The 24,815-nt window shown below is 35.3% G+C and overlaps 1 protein-coding gene across 7 annotated transcripts in view; it reads right to left on the bottom strand.

The window, feature by feature from the left end:
• Positions 1-5,797: 5,797 nt before the first annotated feature.
• YTHDC2 (YTH domain containing 2) overlaps positions 5,798-24,815 on the bottom strand; it is a 78,184-nt gene continuing 59,166 nt past the window's right edge. For 4 of the 7 annotated variants that reach the window (XM_036278975.1, XM_036278976.1, XM_036278980.1 and 1 more), the window contains 6 exons: positions 22,154-22,263; positions 20,619-20,911; positions 14,609-14,780; positions 8,660-8,863; positions 7,703-7,885; positions 5,798-6,200 (listed from right to left, as the gene is read on the bottom strand). In XM_036278975.1, coding sequence (XP_036134868.1) covers positions 6,120-6,200; positions 7,703-7,885; positions 8,660-8,863; positions 14,609-14,780; positions 20,619-20,911; positions 22,154-22,263 — 1,043 coding nt within the window. In that variant the 3' untranslated portion in view covers positions 5,798-6,119. Of the gene's footprint in view, positions 6,201-7,702; positions 7,886-8,659; positions 8,864-14,608; positions 14,781-17,659; positions 17,763-20,618; positions 20,912-22,153; positions 22,264-24,815 lie in introns of those variants that run through there. The other 3 variants (XM_036278981.1, XM_036278978.1, XM_036278982.1) reach the window with 3 other exon arrangements.

Here is a 24,815-nt window from a genome sequence, read left to right as displayed (position 1 = left end):
TTCTAAGAATGTGTCTTTATCAAAGAAAAGTTTTGTCTTTCCTATATTTTCTTAGTTATATTTTTATCTTTTCTTTTAAAAGAAGTCCCTTTAACATTTCTTGTAATATTTGCTGGTGGTGACAAACTCTTTTAGCTTTTTCTTGTTTGGGAAACTGTCTCCTTCATTTCTAAATGATAGCCTTGCTGGGTACAGCAATCTGGTTGTAGGTCTTTGCTTTTCATCACTTTGACTATTTCATGTCAATCTCTACTCACTTGCAAAGATTCTGTTGAGAAATTAGCTGAGGGTCTCATGGGAGCTCTTTCATACATAACTGACCACTTTTCTCTTGTTGCTTTTAAGATTTTCTCTTTGTCTTTAACCTTTGGCATTTCAGTTATGAGGTGTACTTGTGTGGGCCTCTTTGGGTTCATCTTCAGGACTCTCTGTACTTCCTCGACTTGTGTCTATTTCCTTTGCCAGGAAAATTCAGCCATTTCTTCAAATATTTTCTCAATCCCTTGCTCTCTCTTCTCTATGATGTGAATGTTGGCACACTTGACATTGTATCAAAGGTCCCTTAAACTATCTGCATTTTTTTTATTCCTTTTTCTTTTTGCTGTTCCAATTGGGTGTTTTCTGCTACCTGAGCTTCCAAAATACTGATCCAACTCCCTAATCATCTAAGCTACTGTTGATTCCCTCTAATGTATTTTTCATTTCAATTATTGTATTCATTTCTGACTGGTTCTTTTTAGTTTTCTATCTCCTTTATTATTATTAGTATTCCTCTTTGCTGAAGTTCCCACTCAGTTCATCCCTTCTTCCCTTAAGTTAATTGGGGATACTTAGAATCAGTGTTTTGGACTCTGTGGCTGGATTGCTTATCTCCATTTCATTTAGTTCTTTTCCTAGAACTTTGTCCTGTTCTTTCATTTGGGACATTTCTTTATCTCCTCATGTTCGCTGATTCCCTGTGTTTGTTTCTATGGTAGATCTGCTACATCTCCTGGTCTTGGCAGTGTGGCTTTATGTAGTAGATGTCCTGTGGGGCTCAGTGGTGCAATCTCCCTGGTCACCTGAGCTGGGGTGTCCCTTTTGTGGATAGTCTTCCTGCCTTGAGTGCTGTTAGCACATCAGTGGGTGGGATGGATCCTCAGGCTGACTGTGAGATCTGGCCATGACTACAGTAGAGGAGCTGTTGTGCCGGGGATGGCCCCAATGGGTTGGAAGTCACTTTAGCAGAGCTCTAGTGCCAGCCATGTCCACTCTTTAAATGTGTCATTTGTGGAGCTGATTGGGTGGTACTCTAATGTGGCCTGAAGCCAGTCACCAGGTGGGTTCTGGAGACTCATGGGAGGGGCTCTGGTGCAGGTCAACGTTAACCACTGCTTGTGCCTGGCTTGGCAGTATCTGGTAGGAGTTACAAAGTAATCTGTGGTTGGTTGTCGCTTGTGCTGGGCTTGGAGGTACTTGATTAAGTCTATTCTGTGAACTGGGGCTGGTTTCCACTAGTGTCAGGCTAGGGCCTTCGGTGGGCACCACAATGTGAGCTGAAGCCAGCTGCCACTTGTACCAGGTTTGTTGCCACTTAGTTGAGGCTACATTCCAAGCCAAGCCTGCTAGCTTATACCAGGCTTGGGGCTATATAATGGGAGTTATAATGCAAGCTGAGACCAGTCAGAATTTATGCCACGCTTGGGGTAGGTTAGCAAGAGGTACAGGGTACATCAAGGTCAGCTGCTATTTGTTTGGGGTTTGTGGACCTTTGAGAATTTAGACAAGTCCACAGCATGAGCTGAGACAGACTGCTTGTGTGGAGAATCTTCAGGAAGAGGTTGGCTGGGACCCACGTGTTGGGTGTTGCAAATGAAATTAGGCAGGTTAATGGAGAGTTCAGATTTGGTGTTTACCTGTTCCAGGCCAGCTGATGAGAGGAGGGTTCAATAAAGAAACAATGATACCTGCCAGTTAGATCTACCATGATCCCTGTTCCTCCAGCCCTTGCCCTGAATCTAGCCAATTTAGTTCCTCCCAATATGTCTCTGGCACTCATTGAGCTGCTGCTCCTACACTAGAGGCCAGAGCAAGTAAATTTGTGAGTGAGTGAGTCTGTGCTCGGGCCCTCTAACATCTGTAGCATTTAGGTCTCCAGCATCCCTCCATCTCACTTGGATGTAATCGCTGCTGGTTTTCAAAGCCAGATGTTACAGGGACTCTTCTTTGTGGCACTGGGACACTGGACTAGGAAACCCAGTGTGGGGCTGGGGCCCCTTGCTCCTCAGGGAAGACCTCCACAGTCAAAATATCCCTCTCAATCCCTTCTCAAATCACCACACCATGGTGTGGGACCTGCATGTTCTTCATCTCCACCCTTCCCACAATTCTCAACATGGCTTCTTCTTTATATCCTTTATAGGACTTCTGTTCAGTTAGTCTTCAGGTGGTTCTCGATGGTTGTTCTATACTTTTGTTGTAATTTTGATATAGTTGTGGGGGGAGGCAAGCAAAGTGTTTATTTACTCCACCACCGTGACCAGAAGTCTGGAAATGAGCTTTGATATACACAGTGACTTCGATCAAGTTCAAAGGATTATTCTGAGTGAAAAATAATTAATTTATATGATATTCTCAAAAGGAGAAAACTAGAATGTCAGCGAAGAGATCAATGGCTATCAGGGATTAGGGGTAAGAGGAGGATACAGCTACAAAAGGGTAGCATGAGGAAATTTGAGGGGGGGAGGGTAATAGAAATGTATCCTGATTGTTGGAAAAGATATAAATCTGTACCATGTTAAAATTCATAAAGCTGTATGTATTTTAAAAAGTTAAGTTAATTCTAAAAGTTAAATAAATGTTAAAGAAAACTTTACAGAAAACCTATGCTAAATAGTAACAACTAGTTGGCCATACAGATTTTCTGAGAAGAGTATTCCAACGCAGAGTATAAAGCTAAAACAAGTTTCTGAGGCTGAACATGCCTGGCATATTCAAGAAATAGTGAAGAGGTAAATGTAGCTAAAGTGAAATGAGTAGAGAGAAGGTCAGAGATATAAAGGGGGACCAGACCATGTAAGGTGTTCATGCCATTATCAAGACTGTGGCTTTCAAGTAAAATGGGGAATCATTGCAGGGTTTTGACAGCACAGCAGTATTAACTCATTTAATGTTTTAAAATTTCTCTGTTGAAAATAGATTGGCGGCATCAGGGAGAGACAGAGGAGAAAAGGTATCTTAGGAAGTTATTTCAATAACCCCGGTGAAAACGATGGTGGATTAGTTCAGAGTGGTTATGACAGCTGTGAGGAGAAACAGCTAGAATCTAGAAATATTTTGAAAGTAGATCCAAGAAAATGTTCTGATGGACTGGATTGAGATAAATAAAGACATCAAAGATGACTCCAAGTTTTCTAGCCTGAACAGCCAAAAAGAATGAAATTGGCATCAGCTGAAAAGAGGACAGACAGCTTTGGTAGAACAGCCTGTGGGGAAATGATAATAGTTCAATTTGAATACGCAGAGTTGGAGAGTCTATCAGACTGCCAAGTGGAAACTTCACATTTGACTGAAAGACCAAGAGGCATCCAGTGGCCTTAGGCACACTGACACTGCGGTCCTTTGGGTAGCACAAACTATGGATAGTCCTGGAACACAGTGGAGATTGGTACTATGGGAGGCTCCCTCAGACTGGGAAGTGTGGTCATTTGTGAGCTATGTTCAGTTGCAATATTTTTGCCCTGGTGTTGATTCAGGAGTGAAGCTCATTTAACTCACTCCTTAAGACTTTCTCTGTTTCAGGATATAAGATGTTAAATGATAAAGAATGAGTCTCTGAGGACAAACTGTTAAATGAACCTGTCTTTTCTTGAAGTATTTAAGTTTCTTCTTTCCTCACTGCCTATCTTTGCTGTAATTGGTAGAATGAGGCTGGATTGTTCAGTGGATACAATGGTAAGTTATCACAATAAAATGTCCTAACTAAGAACAGAAAGTGAATGGCCATTTTATTAATATTCAAAGATTTTATATTAAAACACACATCTTGAGATTTTTTTTCTATCTCTCTATCATAATAAGATTATTTTTTTTCTCAAGGAAGGGATACTAATATGAAACCATCACCTTCTATATCAATTTAATATTCAAGGTGCTTGAAATTCATTAATATTTCAAGGAATAGTGCTGATCACTGTTACCTTAGTACTATTATATAGTATCAGAAATAACAAGATATAAGTAATTTAATAGAATTTAATCTAATAAGTATATTTAAAGTTCATCTCTTCCAAAAAACAGCATTTAATTACATTCAAGTTGTATTCAAGATATCAACAAACTCATCATTTCCATATTAGAAAACAGTTAGAAATTAAAACAAGTTTTATTTTGTAAAAGTCCTTAACTTCCAAATTTAGAACACCATACACTACTAAATATATACCTAAACAAAATGTAAATATTATTAAATAAACACAAGTTGCTCTAATAGGAAAAGAACTATTAATATACATACAATGGAACATAATTCACATAGGCTCAATTTATAGATATGTCTCAAAGTATAAAACAGACAAATTTTTAAAAACCAAATAACTACAAATACAGGCAAAAATCACAGCTGACATTCTAAACTAATACACCAACACAAAATGTTTTCCCAGAGAAAGTAGAAGGGTTCTCAAGATTTTATGTTGACCTATAATTTTTCATTTCCTTGTTCTCAAATACAGAAGCAGATGACTTGGAGTTTTCTTCTTATCTTTAAATACATTTCATGTTGGTGTTTTGTTTTATAAAATGTATCATGAGAAGTGCTATCAAACCTGTTCTACTTAGAGCTCAGTAACCAAGACATTTCTTTCTTTTTTATCTGTACCTCTATTTCCCTTCAAAAAGCCTCTTAGGAAATTTTATAGACAGTGGTGGTAGAATTTAAACCAAGTAATTCTGAAATGACAAAGAAGTATAGATAGTCAGCACTAACACAGTTTTACAAAAAATTACCACCAATACCACTCCCATTCATTAAACCATAAATGCAAAAAGAGAGAGAGAAATCATAACCAAAAACATAAGCAGGATAAAAGGTACTGGAAAACAAATAGAAGGCATTGGGATGCTTGTGGGATTCAGTTTAGAAGACATACAGCAAGAAAGCTATCATTAGCTGTTGAACAGTTTTTTTTTTTTAACTTGTATCATTTGTTTAAATCATTTGTATCAAGTTTCCCTAGACAAAACAAAAAGGTCATAATTATTGTGCTCATATAAGAGATATGTGAATGTTGTAACATGGGAAGAAGAAAGGGGAATGGTATATATCAGGTTAAAAGAGGCAAAACCAGGAAGAAAACTAAGCACTGAATCCGATTTGATCACAAACAGGGAGGAACGTTGCCTTTCTTCAGACTTGACTGCATTTCATAATTGCAGAAAAAGAACACCCCTCCTTTTTCTTCTTAATGTATCTTAGGCTAAAAATGGCAGAATAAATAATCCTTAATCAGCATACACTATTTTTAAAAGACACATTTTTAAATTTGTTTGCTTTGTTTTTTAATGATAAATCTTAAGAGCTGACTCTTAAAATGGTGCTCAGATGTACTGATATGTTCAGGCCTTTCTTAAAAGTAAACCTAAATGGGGACTATCTGCAATAGTGTCAACAATAAAAAATGTAAATAAAAAAATAAACAATTTACTTTGCACTAAAAAAATTATCAATAAGAATTATAATTCAGTGTTTTAAACAAATGAAATATTCAGCTTCAAATTAAGTATATTTAAAATAACTGCTGTTTGTCAAATAATGAACTATTACTATTTTATTCAATTAGAAACATATAATTAATAAACATTACATAATCATTCTCTATGATCATTATTAAAATTATCCTTTTTTATATGAAGATATGGTTCTAAAGCAATACTCTAAACCAGAAAAGCCCATTCATAACACACAACCCATCGGAAGTCAGTGCATTCAGTGGTTATAAACAGGCATGATGTTTTTCTGTAGTTATGTGTTCTAGAAAGGTTTTTTTTTTAAAAAAAAGATAAACAACCTCAAAGATATCCTTAATGTTCACAAATACTGCCAGTACTCAAAGTCAAGAATGGTATAACCTGAGTGTCAATCAATCAGTAGTGGTTTTGTCTCCCGATGGAAGGCGTTCCCATAACTGTAGCAACTGTTCCCCAATCTGAGGTTCCAGTTCCTAGATAAATCGAAAGTCAGAATAAACATTAAAATAACTATATTAAACTTTTTAAATCACCAATACCTACACTGATAAAAATGTAAGAACATCACTTTAAATTTCATTTTTCTACCAGAACATGCTAAAATTATATAGTATGCATTGCTCTAATTCTTTGCTTTTAGATTTATGAACTTGACTTCCAGACTCTAAGGCTATAGTTAATCTGCAAATATTACAACTATTTGTGACAACTCAGTGAGAGATTTCCATGGAATTCTGTTGGAATTTTTTATATCTGGAAATAATGAATTTTGTTTCTAATGGATATTTAGCAAAACCACTTAGCTTGAACTTCAAAAGGTTAACTGTAAAACCTAGCATATTAGATGTTTTGAGTTTTTATATAGTCTTTGATGACTAATAATAGTCTTAAGTATTAGATTTATTTCAAAATCATTTTTTTAGGATAAAAATAAAAACATTCTTATACAACTTAAAAGAATGTTATTTACAGTCCTCTTGTGATAAGATGTGCTTTTAAAAAGAATCCAAACATTCTTCATATGGTCAACTAAAGTGAGACACTGGTTCAAATTAGTTGTGTGACCTGAGGCAAGACTAATTTCTCCAAGTCTATTTTATCCTGCATAAAATTGGGCTAATAATTCATTATATGCATTAAATTAAATTACCTCATATAAAGCAGCTAGCAGATAGTCCATGTATATGTTAATTTCCATCACCCTAACTAGTTTAAAATGCATGTCAGCAGCATCATGAAGACAAAGTAAAACATAATAGAAAGAAAACAAGCCACAAAAATATAAAAAGGTTATTTTATACATTACATAATTAGTTAAAGCCATAGAGGAGTTGGATACTATTGTTATCCTTGGACTTTAGTAAAATTACTTCAGAATTACACTTGGTTTTGATCATACCTTAGTAAGACACTAGGAGCCTCCAGGAAGGAATTTAAGAAAGATTTTAAATAAACAATGACAGAAAGAAGTCAAATTTACAAAATATTAAAAAAACCAACAGACACAGACAATAGTCTTGGGAAAGCAGGAGGGGGATAAGCAAGGAGGAGGGGGGTTCAATGGGAACAAAGGGGGGACATCTGTAATATTTTCAACAATAAAGATTAAAAAATAAACAAGTAAAATTCAGAGATCAATGTGAAAAAATATATAACCAATAGGAAATAAAATTCTCCTTGTCTTCATAGCCAAACTCATGCCCCCTCTCCACTTCCATCCAGGGACCATTATTAATATGTGGCAAACATACCTTCTTATTCTTTTCCCAAAATATATACATATTTTTTAAAAAGGCAATGAGCTCTGTTAGAGACATTGCAAGTAGGTTTTTACCAGCTCTTTTACAAATCTGAACCACTATCTTCCATATGCATGTGAAAAATACAATATATATTTACATTGGCCCCTCAAATCACTGAATAACAGCAAAACAAAATAAAAAGTAGAAGAAAAATATTAAATGCCATTGCATACCTGCCCATCTCTGCTTATCTGGACTTTCTTGTTATCATTCCAAGGATTAAGTAAATGGTGTGCAAACTGAAAGGGAAGACTTTCTTTTCGTATCCACTCCACCTTAAATACTCCTCCTAGTCCAGCTGAGCCCCATTCCTGGCTCTTCTCCTTTCCTATCTCAGAAGACATCCTAGAAAATCCCTGTGAATAAAATGATGGGGGAGGATAAAAGTGAGGAGAATATTAAAATGTCTGAATTCAATTTATCTGAGAAAGCTCTGAGTTTTATTTTAAGGTAAAAATATAATATAAAAATAATACATAGCTAACAAAAACAAAAATAAGCTACTTATTAAATATTTTTTATAAGAAGATATATTAGCAAATTTTATAGCAAAGGTCAATTCCGGCCTTCTAACATAATTTCAAATATGACAGATATTTTTCTAAATAATGTTTCCATCATTCTAAATCTACATTTATTCCATGATAAATGGATACAATCTAACTTTAAAGTTTTTACTTCTAAAAACTATACTAATGTCAAATAATAAATTCATTATTTTGTAAATTCAGATATATATCAAGTCAGGATGAGTTAAGACACATACTCCGTTTCTTGACTGTCAATACAAACTTCCTTGGCCTATTTAAATAAACATTTTACCAAAAAGTCAAGATTCCCATTACTTTTCATCTACCCAAGAAATGATAAATTTACAATTGTCTTCAGAAGGAAATTGTTTACCTGGAGAGGCTCTGGTAATATAAAGCAAAAACAAAGGAGTCCCTATTTACCATTCCCTTGAAGAGGTACAATATATTTCTCATTCTAAGACAAACAAAATGAATTCTTGCATTCTGATGCAATAAAAAGCCAAGGGTGTTTTTTCGTTGTCATAGCTGCTGTTTATTTTTTATCTCTATGGTCTAACCTGCAGCCAGAAGAACCCTTACTGTTTCAGGATGGCTCACCTGGAAATGTCCAGATCCTTGAACAGAAAATACCAAGTAAACCATGCTGCTTTCCCAAAAGGCTCGATTTAGTTTCCGCTCATTACTAGGGGTTGTAGACCAAATACCCTTCTGTTGAGAAATTTCAAGGTTTCTCAAATTGCTACTCTTCATTATGAAGTATCGAATAGGCATGTTTGGTCTTGGTGAAGGAGATTTTGACCCCTATAAAAGAATGCATAAGTTCTTGAAAGGTAATTTGACCTTTCGAAATCAATAGGCTCCATTAAATAACATCTTCATGAACATAAAAAAACAAAATATTTTACCAAATATTCAACAAATGCAAATAGCTCTGTCATTCATTTCTACACAAGGCTCAAACAAAATGAGGTTAAGGAGCCAAAACCAAGTATTCAGTTTCAGAGCATTCAAAATCCCTTATCAAGAAAAGACCCTAGATTACCCACTTGATTTATACTCAAATGTACTTTCGGAAAATATTTTAATAAACTTCAAAGTCTGAAAACAAAAATATTGCTCCAGCTTATTGCCTGGATATAGTTTCCAGGCAACTGTGCAAGAAAGGAAATAAACAGAAACCAGTGGTCTTGCTGAACTGCAGAGATAGACCAAGATAGGTAGCATTTAGATAGCAGTGAACTACATAGAAGAAAGTTGCACAGAAAAAGAGCTGATGGGGAACTGCAGAGGGTTCCCCAGGTTTTTGGCTAAGTACTGACCAACACACAAGTAAGAAAAAAAAATGACCTGAGGTGAGGGAAAGACCAAAGGAAAAGCAGTAGACCAAACAATTCTGAGTGCTCACATATGGTTGGGAATATTTCATGTTATCCCCAGCCAGTTCGATTCCAGGTCAAGGGCATGCATCTGGGTTATGGGTTGGATTCCCAGCTCTGGTCAGGGTCGTGTTGGAGGCAACCAGTCGACGTGTCTCTCACATTGATGTTTGTTTCTCGCTCTCTCTCTTCATCCCTCCAGCCCTCCCACTCTATCTAAAAAAAGCAATGGAAAAATATCCTCGGGTGAGGATTAACAAAAACAATAATAATAATAAAGAAATAAATCAGTACCAGATAAGAACTGCTCTGGACCTACCCTAGCACTGCTTAAAAGCAAATATTGAAACTGATTGCCACTAACTTAACTGTGTACCAGAAGGATGTCTAACACTATTTGAAGGAACACAACAAAAATTTAGCAAACAAAATTATAAGGACTACAAAGAAACAGAAAAATATGATCCATAACCATAAAATAAATTAATCAATAGGGACAGAGATGATGCAATTAGAAGACAAGACCATTAAAGCAGTTATGATAAATATGTTCACTGTGTTCAAGAAGGTAAAAGAAACATGAACACAATCAGAGGAGAAATGGAAGGTATTTTTTAAAGACCCAAAGGGTGCTCCAGAGATGAATGCATAGTATTTGAAGTGAAAATACACCAGAAAGAATACACAGTAGATAAGACACTACAAATAAAAATATCAGTGAACGAACTTAAAGATATAGCAACAGAAACTATCTCAAATGAAGCAAAGACATAATAATGACTGAAAAAATAGTAATAAGAGCATCAGTGACCAGTGGAACAATATCAAGTGCTCTTAGATTTGTATATCCAGGATCCCAGAAAGAAGAAGGGAGAGATGAGATAAAAAATAAGTAAAGAAATAATGGTCTTAAATTTTCCAAAATTGATGGAAACTATAAATACACAAACTAAAGAAGAAACAGAAGGAGAACCAGACCAACTCATATAAAAATCAAACTGCTAAAAACAAGTGGTAAAAAAAAAATCTTAAAAACAACTAGAAGGCCCAGTCAGGTGGCTCAGTTGGGTTGAGCATCGTCCTGTATACCAAAAAGGTTGCAGGTTTGATTCCTGGTCAGGGCACACACCTAGATTGCAGGTTTGATCCCCAGTCGGGGCACATATGGAAGGCAACTGATCAATGTTTCTCTCTCTAAAATCAATAAAAATACCCTCAGGTGAGGATTAAAACAGAAAAAATAGCTAGAGGAAAAAGAGATATATACAGAGAAACAAAGATAGCAATGATAGCAAACTTCCCATCAGAAACTATGTGAATTAGAAAATATAATGACATGACATCTTTATAGTAATGAAAGTAAACAACTGTCAATCTATATACACAATAAAAATATCTTATGGCCCTGGCCAGTTTGGCTCAGCAGTTAGAGCGTCGGCCTGAGGTCCAGAGAGACCCAGGTTCGGTTCCTGCTAAGGGCTTGTACCTTGGTTGCAGTTTGTCCCCGGCCCTGGTTGGTCATTCAGGTGGCAGCCACTCGATCTGTCCCTTTCACGTCGATGTTTCTCTTTCTCTCTTTCTCTCTCTCTCTCTCTCTCTCTCTCTCTCTCTCTCTCTCTCTCTCTCCCCCCCCCCCTCTCTCCCTCCCTCTTCCTCCCACTCTGTCTGAACAAAAAATGGAAAAATGTCCTCGGGTAAGGATAAAAAAAAAAAATCTTATGAAAATAAAAGCAAAAAAGACCAGATGAAAGCTTTAAAAATTCATTTCCAGATGATCTGTACTAGAAGAAATGTTATACAAAGGTTTTTAGGCAGAAGTAAATGATCCAAGATAGAAATTTTCATCAACACAAAAGAATAAAAAGCACAGGAAATAACAAATATTTAGTATATAAAAAATATTTTTCTGTATTTTGGTAAAAGATAATTGACTATGTAAGTAAAAAAAAATAATACAGTGTGGCCTTTATAATGTATGTAGAAATAAAATTTATGAAACCAATAACACAAAGGACTGAAGGGTAAAATAAACGTACACTGTTGCATGGTTCTTAAACTATACAGAAAGTGGCATAATACTAATTCAAGATACACTAGAGAAAGCTAAAAATGGCTTCACTCGTGAATTTTATCAAACATTTAAACTAGAAATAATGCCAAATCTACACATTCTTCCAAAATATTGATATAGAAGGTGCACTTCTCTACTGATCTTTTGAGGCCAGCACTACTGACACTAAAACCTAAAAGGATAACACAAGAAAAAAGAACTATAAAATATCCCTAATGAACAAAGATCCCTCACTTAACAAATATTTTGACTGAGCAAAATTAAATCCAGCAATATTTTGAAAGTATTACACTATGACCAAGTGAGGTATAAACATTAGACAATCAAATCAATGAAATTCACTATAAAAATAGACCAAAAGAAAGAATTGTTATCATTTCAATAGATGTTTCTTAAAATAGCACTGAACATAATTCAATGCTTATTCATAATAAACCCTTTCAGTAAACTAAATCCAAAAGATAAAATCTCACAGTTAATATCATGGTAAATGGTGAAAGATTTAATTAAGGCTTTCTTTCCCTCTAAGGTCAAGGCAAAGATGTCTGTTCTCAACACTTTTACTAAACATTACTGGAAGTTCTAGTCAAAGAATAAAGGCAAGAAAAGAAATAATCAGCATCCACATTAGAAAGTAAAAAACATTTATTAACAGATGACATAATTATCCATGAAGAAAGCCCTGAGAAAAAACATAAAAAGCTAATAGAAATAGTAAGTGAAGTAAGATCATGGGATATAGGGTAAATATACAAAAATCAAATGTATTTCTTTATGCTAATAGTGAAAAGTGAAAATTAAAACTTAAAAAAAAAAAAAAACTGCATCAAAAATATAAAATACTTAGTAGCCTGGCCGGTTTGGCTCAGCAGTTAGAGTGTCAGCCTGCCAACAAAAGGGTCATGGGTTCGACTGCCAGTCAGGGGCACGTACCTCAGTTGCAGTTCAATCCCTGGCCCTGATTGGGGTCATGCAGGAGGCAACCAACTGATGTCTCCCTCTCTCACATCGATCTTTCTCTTTCCCTCCCTCCCACTCTATTTGAAAAACAATAGAAGTGTCCTTGAGTGAGGATTAAAAAAAAAAAAGGAAGAACAGTTAGAGAAATAACATTAACTGATTTCAAGACCTACTATACAGCTACTATAATCAAGTCACCATAGCATTGGCAAAAGAGAAGTATGCAGATCAATGAAACAGAACAGAGTCCAGTAAATAGATCACATATTTATGGTCAATTGCTTTTTGACAAAGGTGCCAAAATCATTCAATGGAAAAAGGAAAATCTTTTCAACATATGTTACTGAAAGAATTGCACAAATGCCAAAAAAATTACCCTTGACCTACTTATCCTGTAAATAAAAATTAACTTACAATAGATCATATATCTAAAATATAAGAGGTCCAACTATAAAATTTTTTTTAAAAAATGTAGGAGTAAAGTAATCTTGGATCAGACAGAGATTTCTCAGGACATAAAAAATATGAGCCATAATAGAAAAATAGATGGAACCAAATAAAAAACATAGATTAAAATGGACTTCATCAGTCCGGCCAGTGTGGCTCAGTCAACCCATGCACCAAGAGGTCGCTGGTTCAATTCCCGGTCAGGACACATGCTCAGGTTGTGGGCCTGATCCCCAGTGGGGGGCATGCAGGAGGAGGCCAATCGATGTTCTCTCTCTTCAATGTTTCCATCTCTCTCTCCCTCTGACTTCCATTCTCTCCAAAATCAATTAAGGAAAAAAAAGTTTTTTAAATAAAAAAATAAAATGGACTTCATCAAAATTTGAAACATTTTCTCTTCAAAAGACATTTAGGAAAATAAAAATGCAAGCACTGTTAGAAAAAAATTTCAGAACATATATAATTAAGGCTTGTATCCAGAATATAATTTAAAAACCTCTTACGAGCCCTGGCCAGTTTGGCTCAGGTGGTTAGTGCGTTGGCCTGCGGTCCGGAGAGACCGGGTTCAGTTCCCGCTAAGGGCACGTACTTCGGTTGCAGTTTGTCCCCGGCCCTGGTTGGTCGTGCGGGTGGCAGCCACTTGATGTGTCCCTTCACGTCGATGTTTCTCACTCTCTCTCCCTTCCTCTCTCGTCCTCCCACTCTATCTGTACAAAAAAATGGAAAAGTGTCCTCGGGTGAGGATAAAAAAAAAAAAATATATGAATGAATTTCAAAAGTGAAATAAGCCAATTACAAAAGCAACATACATGATTCCATTTACAGAAAATTCCAGAAAAGGCAAAACTCTAGGGACAGATAGCAGTTCAGTGGCTGCCAGGAGTGTTGCTCTGTATATGACTGGTATAGTTACATTATTATATATATTTTTCAAAATTCACTGAATTGCACAGGTCAAATAAGTATATTTTATTGTGTGTAAATTATACCTTAATAAAGGTATGTAAAAATAAAAAACCCTAAACCTAAGAATGTAAATAGGCAAAAACATTTCTTTTCCTCTTATTTAAAAAACACGTTTCAGCAGACATTTTTCACCAGAACACAACATACAGTACAGTCAATAACCCTAATCAAATACTTACTCAGGTACTAAAAATGCAGGAAAGTAAAAGTAAGCATATTCTAAACATTTGAAATCATTCATATCACAAATTTTTGAAACATACATAGTTCTCAATTCCCTATCAAAATTTCCTATCTTCCTAACCCTGTCCTGTCTTGTTTACAGTATATGTATTGAATTGATAAAATCAATTAACAATTGAAAAAAAAACATTATTTTCAATTCTGAAATTATAAACCAAAATTAAGATAACCAATCGTCTTGTTATTTAACAAAAAATGTTCTACAGATATAAAAACGAAATAATGAACTGCCCAGCTACATGCCATCACTGAATGATGTTAGTTTAAAAACACACCAAGATGGTAATAACTAGGAAAATTTCACAAGCAAAAAAAACTAAAAAATTTACTCAAGGTGTTTTAAGTTTGCCAGCTTCAATATATATCTAGAACAGAGCCCACAATTAGTAACTAAAAATAAATGGTTTATAATTTTGTTTAAATATGTAATATTAGATATGCTACAAATCTGTTCCTTGCTATATCGACTTTTAGATACTCTACCTTTCCTGAGGATGGAGGAGAAGGACTAGCACAAGGACTTGGGTACTCTTCTGTAGATTTCACAGAAGTCTGATCTGATCGGTCATCAGTGCTTCGTTTAGGATGTAAAATTCCTCTATCTTTGTACTTTTGAGGTGGGTGTACTGCTGGAGATGGAGATTTCATCAATACTCTTGAGAGAGAAGGAAGAAGCAAAGACAACCCATTATATGTAAGTTATATATAAGTTCATAATACAAAGCAGATGACATTTCAAACCAAAGTTTCAAGGATATTATAGTTGATAGAACATTTTTTAAAAAGGCAATTTCATTCTTCTATTACATTTGGAAGTTAAAAAACAGACTATTAGGGTACATTTTACAAAAACAGGCAAAAATACGTTTAAAACGATCTATAAAAGTCTTTAACTTAACATTAACAATTACTCAAGTATTATTTCCCTTACAAAATTCCTAACCTCTTTTATGATGGTATAGGAGAGGGCTTTAATAATTATATTTTATGTTGATATTTAATGTCTTTTAACATTATAACATTTAACTATATCTAAGCCAATGGCCCTTACAAAAATATCACCCACTCCACTTCCCTTCCACTTTTATAGAATACCTTAGAGAAAAGTAAAATAGATTTTTAAATTATACTAAAAATTACAGGAAGCTAAAGTGGAAATAATACTGGACTAGAGTCAGGATAGATTTCTAGGACAGTACTAATACTAGGTATGTGATCCTGGGCAAGACTCTTAATTTATCTGAGCTTAAAAAGTATATGTCTTTGTGGAACAACCAGATATTTTTTTTTTTAAAGCTGAGTACTTTCTAAAGTCATGTACTATAAAGTTGACAGCACGACCTATAAAATATTCTCAACCAAATACTGGATCTAATCAAGCACTGAGAGCTAACCACCAGTTTACATGAAATACTTAGGGTATAGCAATAATAATGCCAGGAAGAAATAAAGAGACAAATCCAGAATGTGGTACAGTATAATAACTCAATAGGTTCTGAGACTTTAAGCAAAATGATGTATAATGAAACCAATTTTACCATAGGCTAATTGACATAAACAAGAGTTAAGTTACTATGGCATCTCATCAACATTACAATAAAACACTTTGAATGAAATGATGTTATTCAAGGACCTGCTGTACATCTCACAGTACCACTGACCTAGTTTCTTAAAAAAAGTTAACAGAGAGGAACTGCTCTAGATCACAAGACACTCAAGAAACATAACACCCTAATATAATGCGTAAGTCCTCCCTGGATGCTAATTAAAATAAATCTATAGAGAACTGGGGAAATTATCATTTTATTGGGATTGATAATTGAATTTTTATTTTTTACTCCTCACCTGAGGATACTCTTCTACTTATTATCAGATAGAGTGGGAGGGAGGGAGAGAGAGAGACACACACAGAGAAACCTTGATGTGATAGGGCCACATCGACTGGTTGCCTCCTTCACGACCCCACCAGGGCTGGGGACGAACCACAACCCAAGTACGTACCCTTGACCGGAATCAAACCAGCAACTCATTGGTCCACAGGCCAACGCTCTAACTGCCAAGCCAAACTGGCCAGGGCTAAATGTTTATTATGTAGGGTGGAAAAAAGCCTGTAGCATTAAGAGATGTATATTTAAATATGAAAGGGTAAAATGACAGGATGTATGGTATTTATTTTGAAATATGTAAACAAAAAAAGAAAGCAAAAGAGAAAAATATTTCGGTGCATATAACAAGTAGGTGAAAATCTTGGTAACTGTTGAATCCGGGCCATGGAATTCATTATGGTATATCATTTACTTTGCTGTGTTTAACAATATTTATAATAAATAAATTTAAAACAAAAACGGGTAAATGTTCAATAATAAGTTTCCACAGAGTCTTGGAAGTTCTGTCTTCAAGACAAGTTGAAATAGCTATGCCCACAATTTGTTCCATTTCAATAAATATCTTAGAGCAAGGATTGTTTGTCCAGCCAGTGTTATTCAGTGGTTGAGCATCGACCCGTGCACCAAGAGGTCGCCGGTTCAATTCCTGGTCAGGACTTACGCCCAGGTTGTGGGCCCAATCCCCAGTGGGGGGCATCCAGGAGGTGGCCAATCAATGTTCTCTCTCATTGATGTTTCTATCTCTCTCCCTCTCACTTCCTCTCTCCTAAAATCAATAAAGAAAAAATAAATTTTAAAAAATAAAATAAAATTTAAAAATAGATTGTTTCACAAATGAAATAAAATAGCTAAAACTTAAAGATATTAATAAAAATATAATAAATGCATATATGAGTCATTAACACTTGATAAGGAGTATAAAAATTAACTTTTCAGGTTTTTCTCTCTCATGAACTGAAGTTCAGTGAATTATTTATTTAAAACTTCCAAAATTCCATCATTCTTAACCTGGTACCTAACTGACATGAAAATTAGATGACAGAACTTAATGAGAATAAAACCTTATTAAAATGAAAATGGAATTTTCAATAGAAATAAGTATCTACTTTTGTGATTTTCAAATTGATATTTTACTCTGAACTTTATTTTAGCTTTTTTTCTCTCTCATATTTGGCTTTCTCAAAAAATTTCATTCAAGTAGAAACAAAGTATTCCCATAAATCTTTCCACCTAAATTTTCATTTAAGAGAAACAAAGAGTTCTGATCTAAAACTCGTTTTTCTTACAGAAAAAAACACTTATTTTTTTGCCATTAAATTATTATTTGAAAATTACAAGGGAAAAAAAACACATTGGTTTAACTTTAGGAAGGGACATGAGCAATTTGTATTAATAGTTTCTTAAACTATTGTTAAATATTTTCAATTCAAAGTACGCTTTAAGGTAAAGACTTTATAGAATGAAGGATATTTTAAGGTTAAGGTGCAGAATGTACAAAGCTTCAAATGTAGAGCTAAAGAGAATTAATTGAAAATATAAACAACCTTGGCCAGTATGGTTTAGTTGGTTGGAGCACTGTCCCATATACTAAAAGGCTGTGGATTTGATTACTAGTCAGGGCACATACCTATGTTACAGGTTCAATCCCAGGTCAGAGTGCATACGGAAGCCAACCAATTGATATGCTGTCTCACACTGATGTCTATGTCTCTCTCTCACATCGATGTTTCTCTCTCTCCCTTCCTCTCTCTCTAAAAAAAAAAAAAATCAAAAAGCATATCCTTAGGTGAGGATTAAAGAAAAAATATAAGCAAACAGACTATGTGACTATTTTTGTATTCATCAAAGAATATTTTTGTTATATTAAAAATAAATAAAATTCACTGACAAAAAAAAGTATGCTTTTATTTTTTAAATTACCTAATCTACATATTTGCCATCCCAGAGTGAAAAGTCTAACTATAAACACCTTTTCTCTAAGAGGTAATCCCACAAAGATTAGAACTTCTCTCTTCAAAAATAAATATTCCTAAGAGTCCTCATTCTAATCTTCACCAAGATACATCAACTCTAGGCATTATCCATTAATTCTACCAAAAGTCTGAAAGTAGATAAAATTCTATATCCTGTTGTTCAAAACATAACAGAATGAGAAATGTTAGTCTCCAACTTGTAAGGAAATGAAAATGCTTAATCCTAGTATCACAGGTGAACATATGAATTTATAAGACAATCAGTTTCTAAGTATAACTAATATTATACTTTATAATTCTGATTTCCTTCTCTATTTCCAAATTTTATCAAATAAGCATGTGTTACTTTATAAAGGAAAAAGGAAGCTTTTACTGAAAAATGTATGTGTACATGTATGCCTGTGTGTGAATATAGGCACACACATAATACATATGCCTTTATACACACACACACACACACACACACACACACACACAGTCGCTATGAATCTAACAGGCTTTTTATAGATGGGTGTAGGAATAACAAGACCACATAAAAATTTCTATGGAAATGTATTTGCACATTCTAAATATTCACTGTTCAAATAAGCTTTTAGAACAATCTTTTCAAAAAGTGGGGGGTGTCTAAGTAGAAAATGTGCTTTTTACTATTCTCCTCTAGCTCAGAAGGGTCTACATCAGAAAGGTTCAGGTGCACACATTATATGGTTTTCTTGGCAACTGGATAAATTATTCCTAAATTTTAATATTTGAAGAACTTGGAAACCAGTATGTATTATTCCTCTTTCACTGGAGTCTAAACTAATAGAGCTTTTGTGCTTTAATGAATATGCAAAATATGATCAAAAGAAGGTACTAAAATCCCCATCTGATCCTTGAAAAACAATAAAAGCATCACATATCTTTGTTTTCATTTTTTTACCAGTGAAATCATATTCTTTATTTTTTTCTCACCCAAAGTTATTTTTCTATTTATCATTAGATAGAGTGGGAGGGAGGAAGACAGACAGAAACATTGATGTGACAGAGCCACATAGACTGGCTGCCTCTCGCATGACCCGACCAGGGCTAGGGACAAACCGCAACAAAGGTACGTGCCCTTGACCGAACGGAATCAAACCCACAATTCATTGGTCCGCGGGCCGATGCTCTAACCACTGAGCCAAATGGGCCAGGGTGAAATCACATTCTTAATACAGAGATGTTCCACCAATATTGCCAAAACTAGCGTCAAAGGCAAAATTTTTTCTAACTAATAAAAAGAAACATGTATTTGATTCTACTAAATGTGTTTACAAGAAATATTTCTGAATCATAGCCAATGACTCATTATAACCACTATCATATATTATACCAATACATTTTTGGATAAATAATTCAGTAAGAGCTTTCTTATTATTGACAATCATAAAATAAATAATAATCACATCTAATTGCTAAATGCCAGAGAGAATAAAAGAATTTGGTTAAACTGAAACAAATTTTATCACAATAAATGTGTTTACTTATTCATTATATGCCTCTCCTCAATAAAATGGAAATTCTCTGAAGAAAGAGATCTTTTCTGTTTTGTACTTTGCTATATCCCTCTCACCAAGAACAAGAGGTATTCAATGTGTCACTGACTGAATGAATGAATAATTTTTCTGTAGGAATACTCGTCAGCAATATTGATATCTATGCAATATTTGTGGTAGGCTGTTCTTTTAAATGGCTATAGCAAATACTTCTTGCTACAGGGTATTTAGGAAAGACACCACTTGACATATATCAACTAAAATATATAATAAAAAAAAATGTTGCTATCTTTTTAACAGACTCTAAATTTGTGGATTCTTAAACATTTTGAGTTTTTCCTAACAAAAAGATTCCTTATTAAATAGCTCACATACCAGCAGCCTGAATTCCTTCATATTATCATAAGACTTACAAGAATTATGGGTTTTTTTGCTTTTTTTTTTTTTTATCCTCACCCGAGGACATTTTTCCATTTTTTGTTCAGATAGAGTGGGAAGGAGAGGGAAGGAGAAAGAGAAACATCGACATGAAAGGGACACATGGAGTGGCTGCCTCCCACGTGACTCAACCAGGGCTGGGGACAAACTGCAACCAAGGTACATGCCCTTAGCGGAAACCGAACCCGGGTCTCTCTGGACCGCAGGCTGACGCTCTAACCGCTGAGCCAAACCGGCCAGAGCAAGAATTTTGTTTTAAAAGGAAAAATCTCACCCTGGCCAGTTTGGCTCAGCAGTTGGAACATCGGCCCACGGACCAGAGAGTCCCAGGTTCGGTTCCCGCTAAGGGCACGTACCTCAGTTGCAGTTTGTCCCCAGCCCCAGCTGGGGTCATTGGGTGGCCGCCACTCGATGTGTCTCTCTCACATCGATGTTTCTCTCTCTCTTCCTCCCTCTCTCCCTCTGGCTCTATCTAAAGATAGATGCAAAAATGTCCTCGGGTGAGGATAAAAAAAATAATAAAATAAAATTTAAAAATCTCTTCCCATTTTATAATGACCTCTTTGTGTATCTTACATTGTAAGGATGTAATTTCTAAATATTATAAAAGCACATAATTCAATAATAAATAATTTCTTTTCCTGGAGAAAATGTCTCCTGTTTCAAGTTATTAATTTACCTTTCTGCAGTAGTAGACTCATCAGAAAATTCAGTATCTGCGGAACTTTTCCTACTATTATTTGACCTCCAAGATGATGCCAAAGGAAGTTCTTCCGAAGACATAGGCCTTGGCCTTTGTCCAATCCCAGAGGGTTGTTGTAAACCTGCAGACTGTTCTTCAGTGCTTAAAGCAGCTATAATTGCTCTAATGGTAGCTTCATCAACTTGAGACCACGGTTTAGATGGAGCTCTCATTCGGCGTAAAAATAAGCTGTGCCACTTCTGTCTGAGCTGCAGCAATAAACTGGCAGCCTATAATAAAACAGTTTTCTCAGTTTAAATAGATACTTGCAAGACACCTATCTGTTCATTAGTTAAGGTCTGAGAATGTTTCCAAAGAACAAGCTTTACATTTCATATAATTTACTATTAATTTCATTCTTTTTGTTACATGAAATAAAATTTATTTGCCATAGTTGAGGCACAAAATCAAATAAAACAGTTAATGAGAAAGACACTGTACAATATGTGGTAGAGTGTTATTGATATGGAAAAACAATAGCAGGGTAAACAAAAAAATATACTTAATTCCATTCATTTTATTTTAATGCCTGTGCAACATCAAAATAATGATGTCCAGAAGGCAGCTGGATTCATAGGTCCAGAGAAAGACAAAAGCTAGACATAAACTTGGTAGTCATCAATGCATAAATGGTTACTAAATCTACATGTAGAGGTAAAGTCCCTTCAAACTGTCTGCGGAGATAGTGAAACAACAGAGTATAAAGCACAGAGTACTTGAGAGCATCTAACATTTAAGGCACACACACATACAGAAGAGTCAGCAAAAGAACCTAAGAAGAAATGACCTCTCTAGAATAAAGAATCAGCAGAGATAATAATGTCACAGTAACTGGTAATAAAGAAGTGGGGGCAGGGGTGAGGAGAAAGAATGGGAAAGACAGAATTAGAAAAAGAAGGGTATGGACAATACTGCCCAAAATGAGAGGTCAAATTTGTCAAGGACGCAGCCTGGCTTTGACAACATGGAGGACAATGTAGGTCTCAACAAGTGTAATTTTAGTGAAGTGACAAGCTGGTGGATATGCAAGTGAGACTGCAGTCAGCTGAAGTGATAAATGAATGAATGGTAAAGAAGTAAATCTAGCCAGTGTTGACTATTCACAGATTAGCTGCCAAAACAAAACAAAAAAGGAGATGAAATCAAGGAAAGGTTTTGTCAAGAAAATGTTTTAATTTGAAAAGAAAGATTCCTCTTTCCCAATTTCAGAGATATGTGAAAAGAGAAAACAGAATGAATGCATTATCTTTCTCTTAGAAATAGTTATACAAAATAAAGGGAGTTCTTGTGTACCCAATGCTCAGTATTTCCTTATGTACACAGGAATACTCAAATATTACCATGTATAAATACTGACCCTCACGTTCTTAGTATTAGAACCCAATACTATAAATATAATATTCATTACATTGTTTACCAATTCATACTAACTGAATGACTGATATTTATCACATTACTAAAAAGCAACTTACCTCAGGCTCTAGTTTGAAATTGAGCCACTCATCAAGTTTCAAAGCTGCCAAATTAGCAGTAGTTCTATCTTCCATTTCACTATCACTACTGTCATTAGGAATACCATCCGCTGTTCAAATATTGAAAGAAAAAATTTCACTTTTACCATCTTATATGATAGCAAAAAAAAAGTAAGTAAATATAGATACTCCATATTTACACAAATCCTCCTGATATACTAATAATTTGTGTGGGGAGATCTCTAAACCCCACAGGTCACAAATTAAATTGCAATATTTAAAAGGAGGGGGAAAAAAGGAATTGTAAAGACTACAATCTCTTATCATAGTATAACAAAACAAAACAAAAATGACAAGAAATTAAAAATCAAAACATAATATTTAAATAACTAGATGAAGAAGAAAACAAAGAACATAAAGGAATAAAAACAGTAAACAAAATATTGATATATTAGCTAAGACAACATGTTATTAATAATTAAACTTATAATCCAGTTCCTTAAAAGCTAATAGGTTATAAATTTAGTAAAGGTAGAAAAAAGCACAAATCTAACTACAAAATCTGAACTGAGAATACAATTATAAAAATGGATACAAAATGTTTTAAGCTAAAAAAGATACAGTATGCATAATTATATGAAAATAAACTTGAAACCTTCAAATTAATTTTTTCTTTTCAACAAAACAAACTGAAAGAACAATTACTAAAAACTGAAAGAATAAGAAATAGAAAAACTCAGACTATTTAATAAAGAAATCAAGTCTTTAAACTTTCAAGAAATCATATAATGGCTAGTTCCTTTAGTGAAGGAAATCTAAACCTAACCCTAAAATGTAACAAAACCTAAAACTGAAAAATACCTATATGTGCACATGTACACACCACACAAACTCTACATGTCAGCCTCACAAATGAACATAATTATAACACTTTTGGTAAGTGCTAGCAAAATATCTAGCACTGCAATAAATTATCTTTCGTCCACAAAGTTTTACCCTTAGAACAGTATGATGATAGTTCCATCAAAAAAACATATATACCACATGAATAAGCAAAACAAATTCTGATTATATGAGCAAATGCTCAAAAGCTATTTAATAAATTCAAAACATTTTTCAAAACATTAAAAGTAGAACATGCCCAGCTGGTATGGCTCAGTGGTTGAGCGTTGCCCAATGCACCAAAAGGGTTCAATTCCCAGTCAGGGCACATGCCCAGGTTGTGGGCCTAATCCCCAATGTGGGGCATGCAGGAGGCGGCCAGTCAGTGTTCTCTCTCATCGATGCTTCTCTCTCTCTCTCCTTTCCCCTCTCTCTAAAAATCAATAAAGAAAAAAAAAATTTTAAAAACAACAATTCTTTCTTAATTCAACAAATAAAATAATTTGTTAAAAACAAAAATTGACATCAAAGTTAAAACTAAACTACAGAACAACCATCATTCAGAACTGCCTGAAATCAAGCTGAATGGAAGTCCTACAACTACGGAATTAAAGAAGCAGCGGCATCGACACTGGTAGGAGGGGCAGAGGCGGACAGGCTGGTCCCACACCCACATGTGGCAGATAAAAATCAGTAGGACACCTCGGCTGGGAAGGTCCTCCCTGAGGACTGAGGGGTCCCCATCCCACACCAGGCATCCCGCTCAGGGTTCCAGTGCCAGGAAGAGAAGTCCCCATAAATTCTGGCTGGAAAAACCAGCAGGAACTGAGGCTCAGGGAGGCTGAGGTGGCTGGAGCCCCAGGCATCTCCTCTTAAAGGGCCCGTGCACAGACTTAACTCGGACTTGCTCCCTCTAGGCTTGGAGGGGAGGCAGCTCGAGGGGCACCAGAGGCATACAGGGAAGAACTGAGCTGTTTGGCACTGGAGCGAGGGCTGGAGAGGTGGCCTTCTTCAGGACAGACATGCTGTTGGAGGCCTTTGTTCCTTTGGTGAGCCCTTCCCTGGAGCGGCAGACAGCCCTCATTTCTGGGACTCCAGCAACCTAGCTCACACTGGTTGCCCCTCCCTAGTGATTCCCTGGGGTTCCGCCCCACCCAACTTTCAGGCCCACCCAAGCTGTTCCAGTTGCTTAACCATAGGATTGGCCTGTCTGGGATCCCGCTTCAGGTTTTCCTAAATTCTTTCAAACAAGCAGCATCTGGTCTCAGATAGCCCCATACCTCTCGTTAAGTAATACACTGAAACAAACACAGGGAGACAATCAAAATGAGGAGACAAAGAAACAGGTCCCAAATGAAAGAACAGAACAAAACCCCAGGAAAAGAACTAAGAGAAATGGAGATAAGCAACCTAACAGATGCTGAGTTCAAAATACTGCTTATAAGGATGCTCAATAAACTTAGTGAGGGCCTCAAGAGCATAAAAAAAGGACCAGTCAGAAATGATGGAGGCATTAACTGAAATAAAGAATAATTTACACAGCTTCAATAGTAGAGTACGTAAATCCAAGAAGCAAACCATCGATTTGGAATATAAGGAAGCAAAAAACACCCAATCAGAACAGCAAAAAGAAAAAAGAATCCAAAAAAAATGAGGATAGTGTAAGGAGCCTCTGGGACAACTTCAAGCATGCCAACATTCGCATCTTGGGAGTGCCAGAAGGAGAAGAGAGAGAGCAAGAAGTCGAAAACCTATTTGAAACAATAATGGCAGAAAACTT

Source organism: Molossus molossus, unplaced genomic scaffold (assembly GCF_014108415.1).
Source record: "Molossus molossus isolate mMolMol1 unplaced genomic scaffold, mMolMol1.p scaffold_m16_p_3, whole genome shotgun sequence".
Taxonomy (NCBI): Eukaryota; Metazoa; Chordata; class Mammalia; order Chiroptera; family Molossidae; genus Molossus; species Molossus molossus.
The sequence above is the reverse complement of the archived record's forward strand: the minus strand, read 5'-3'. Positions and strand labels throughout refer to the sequence as shown.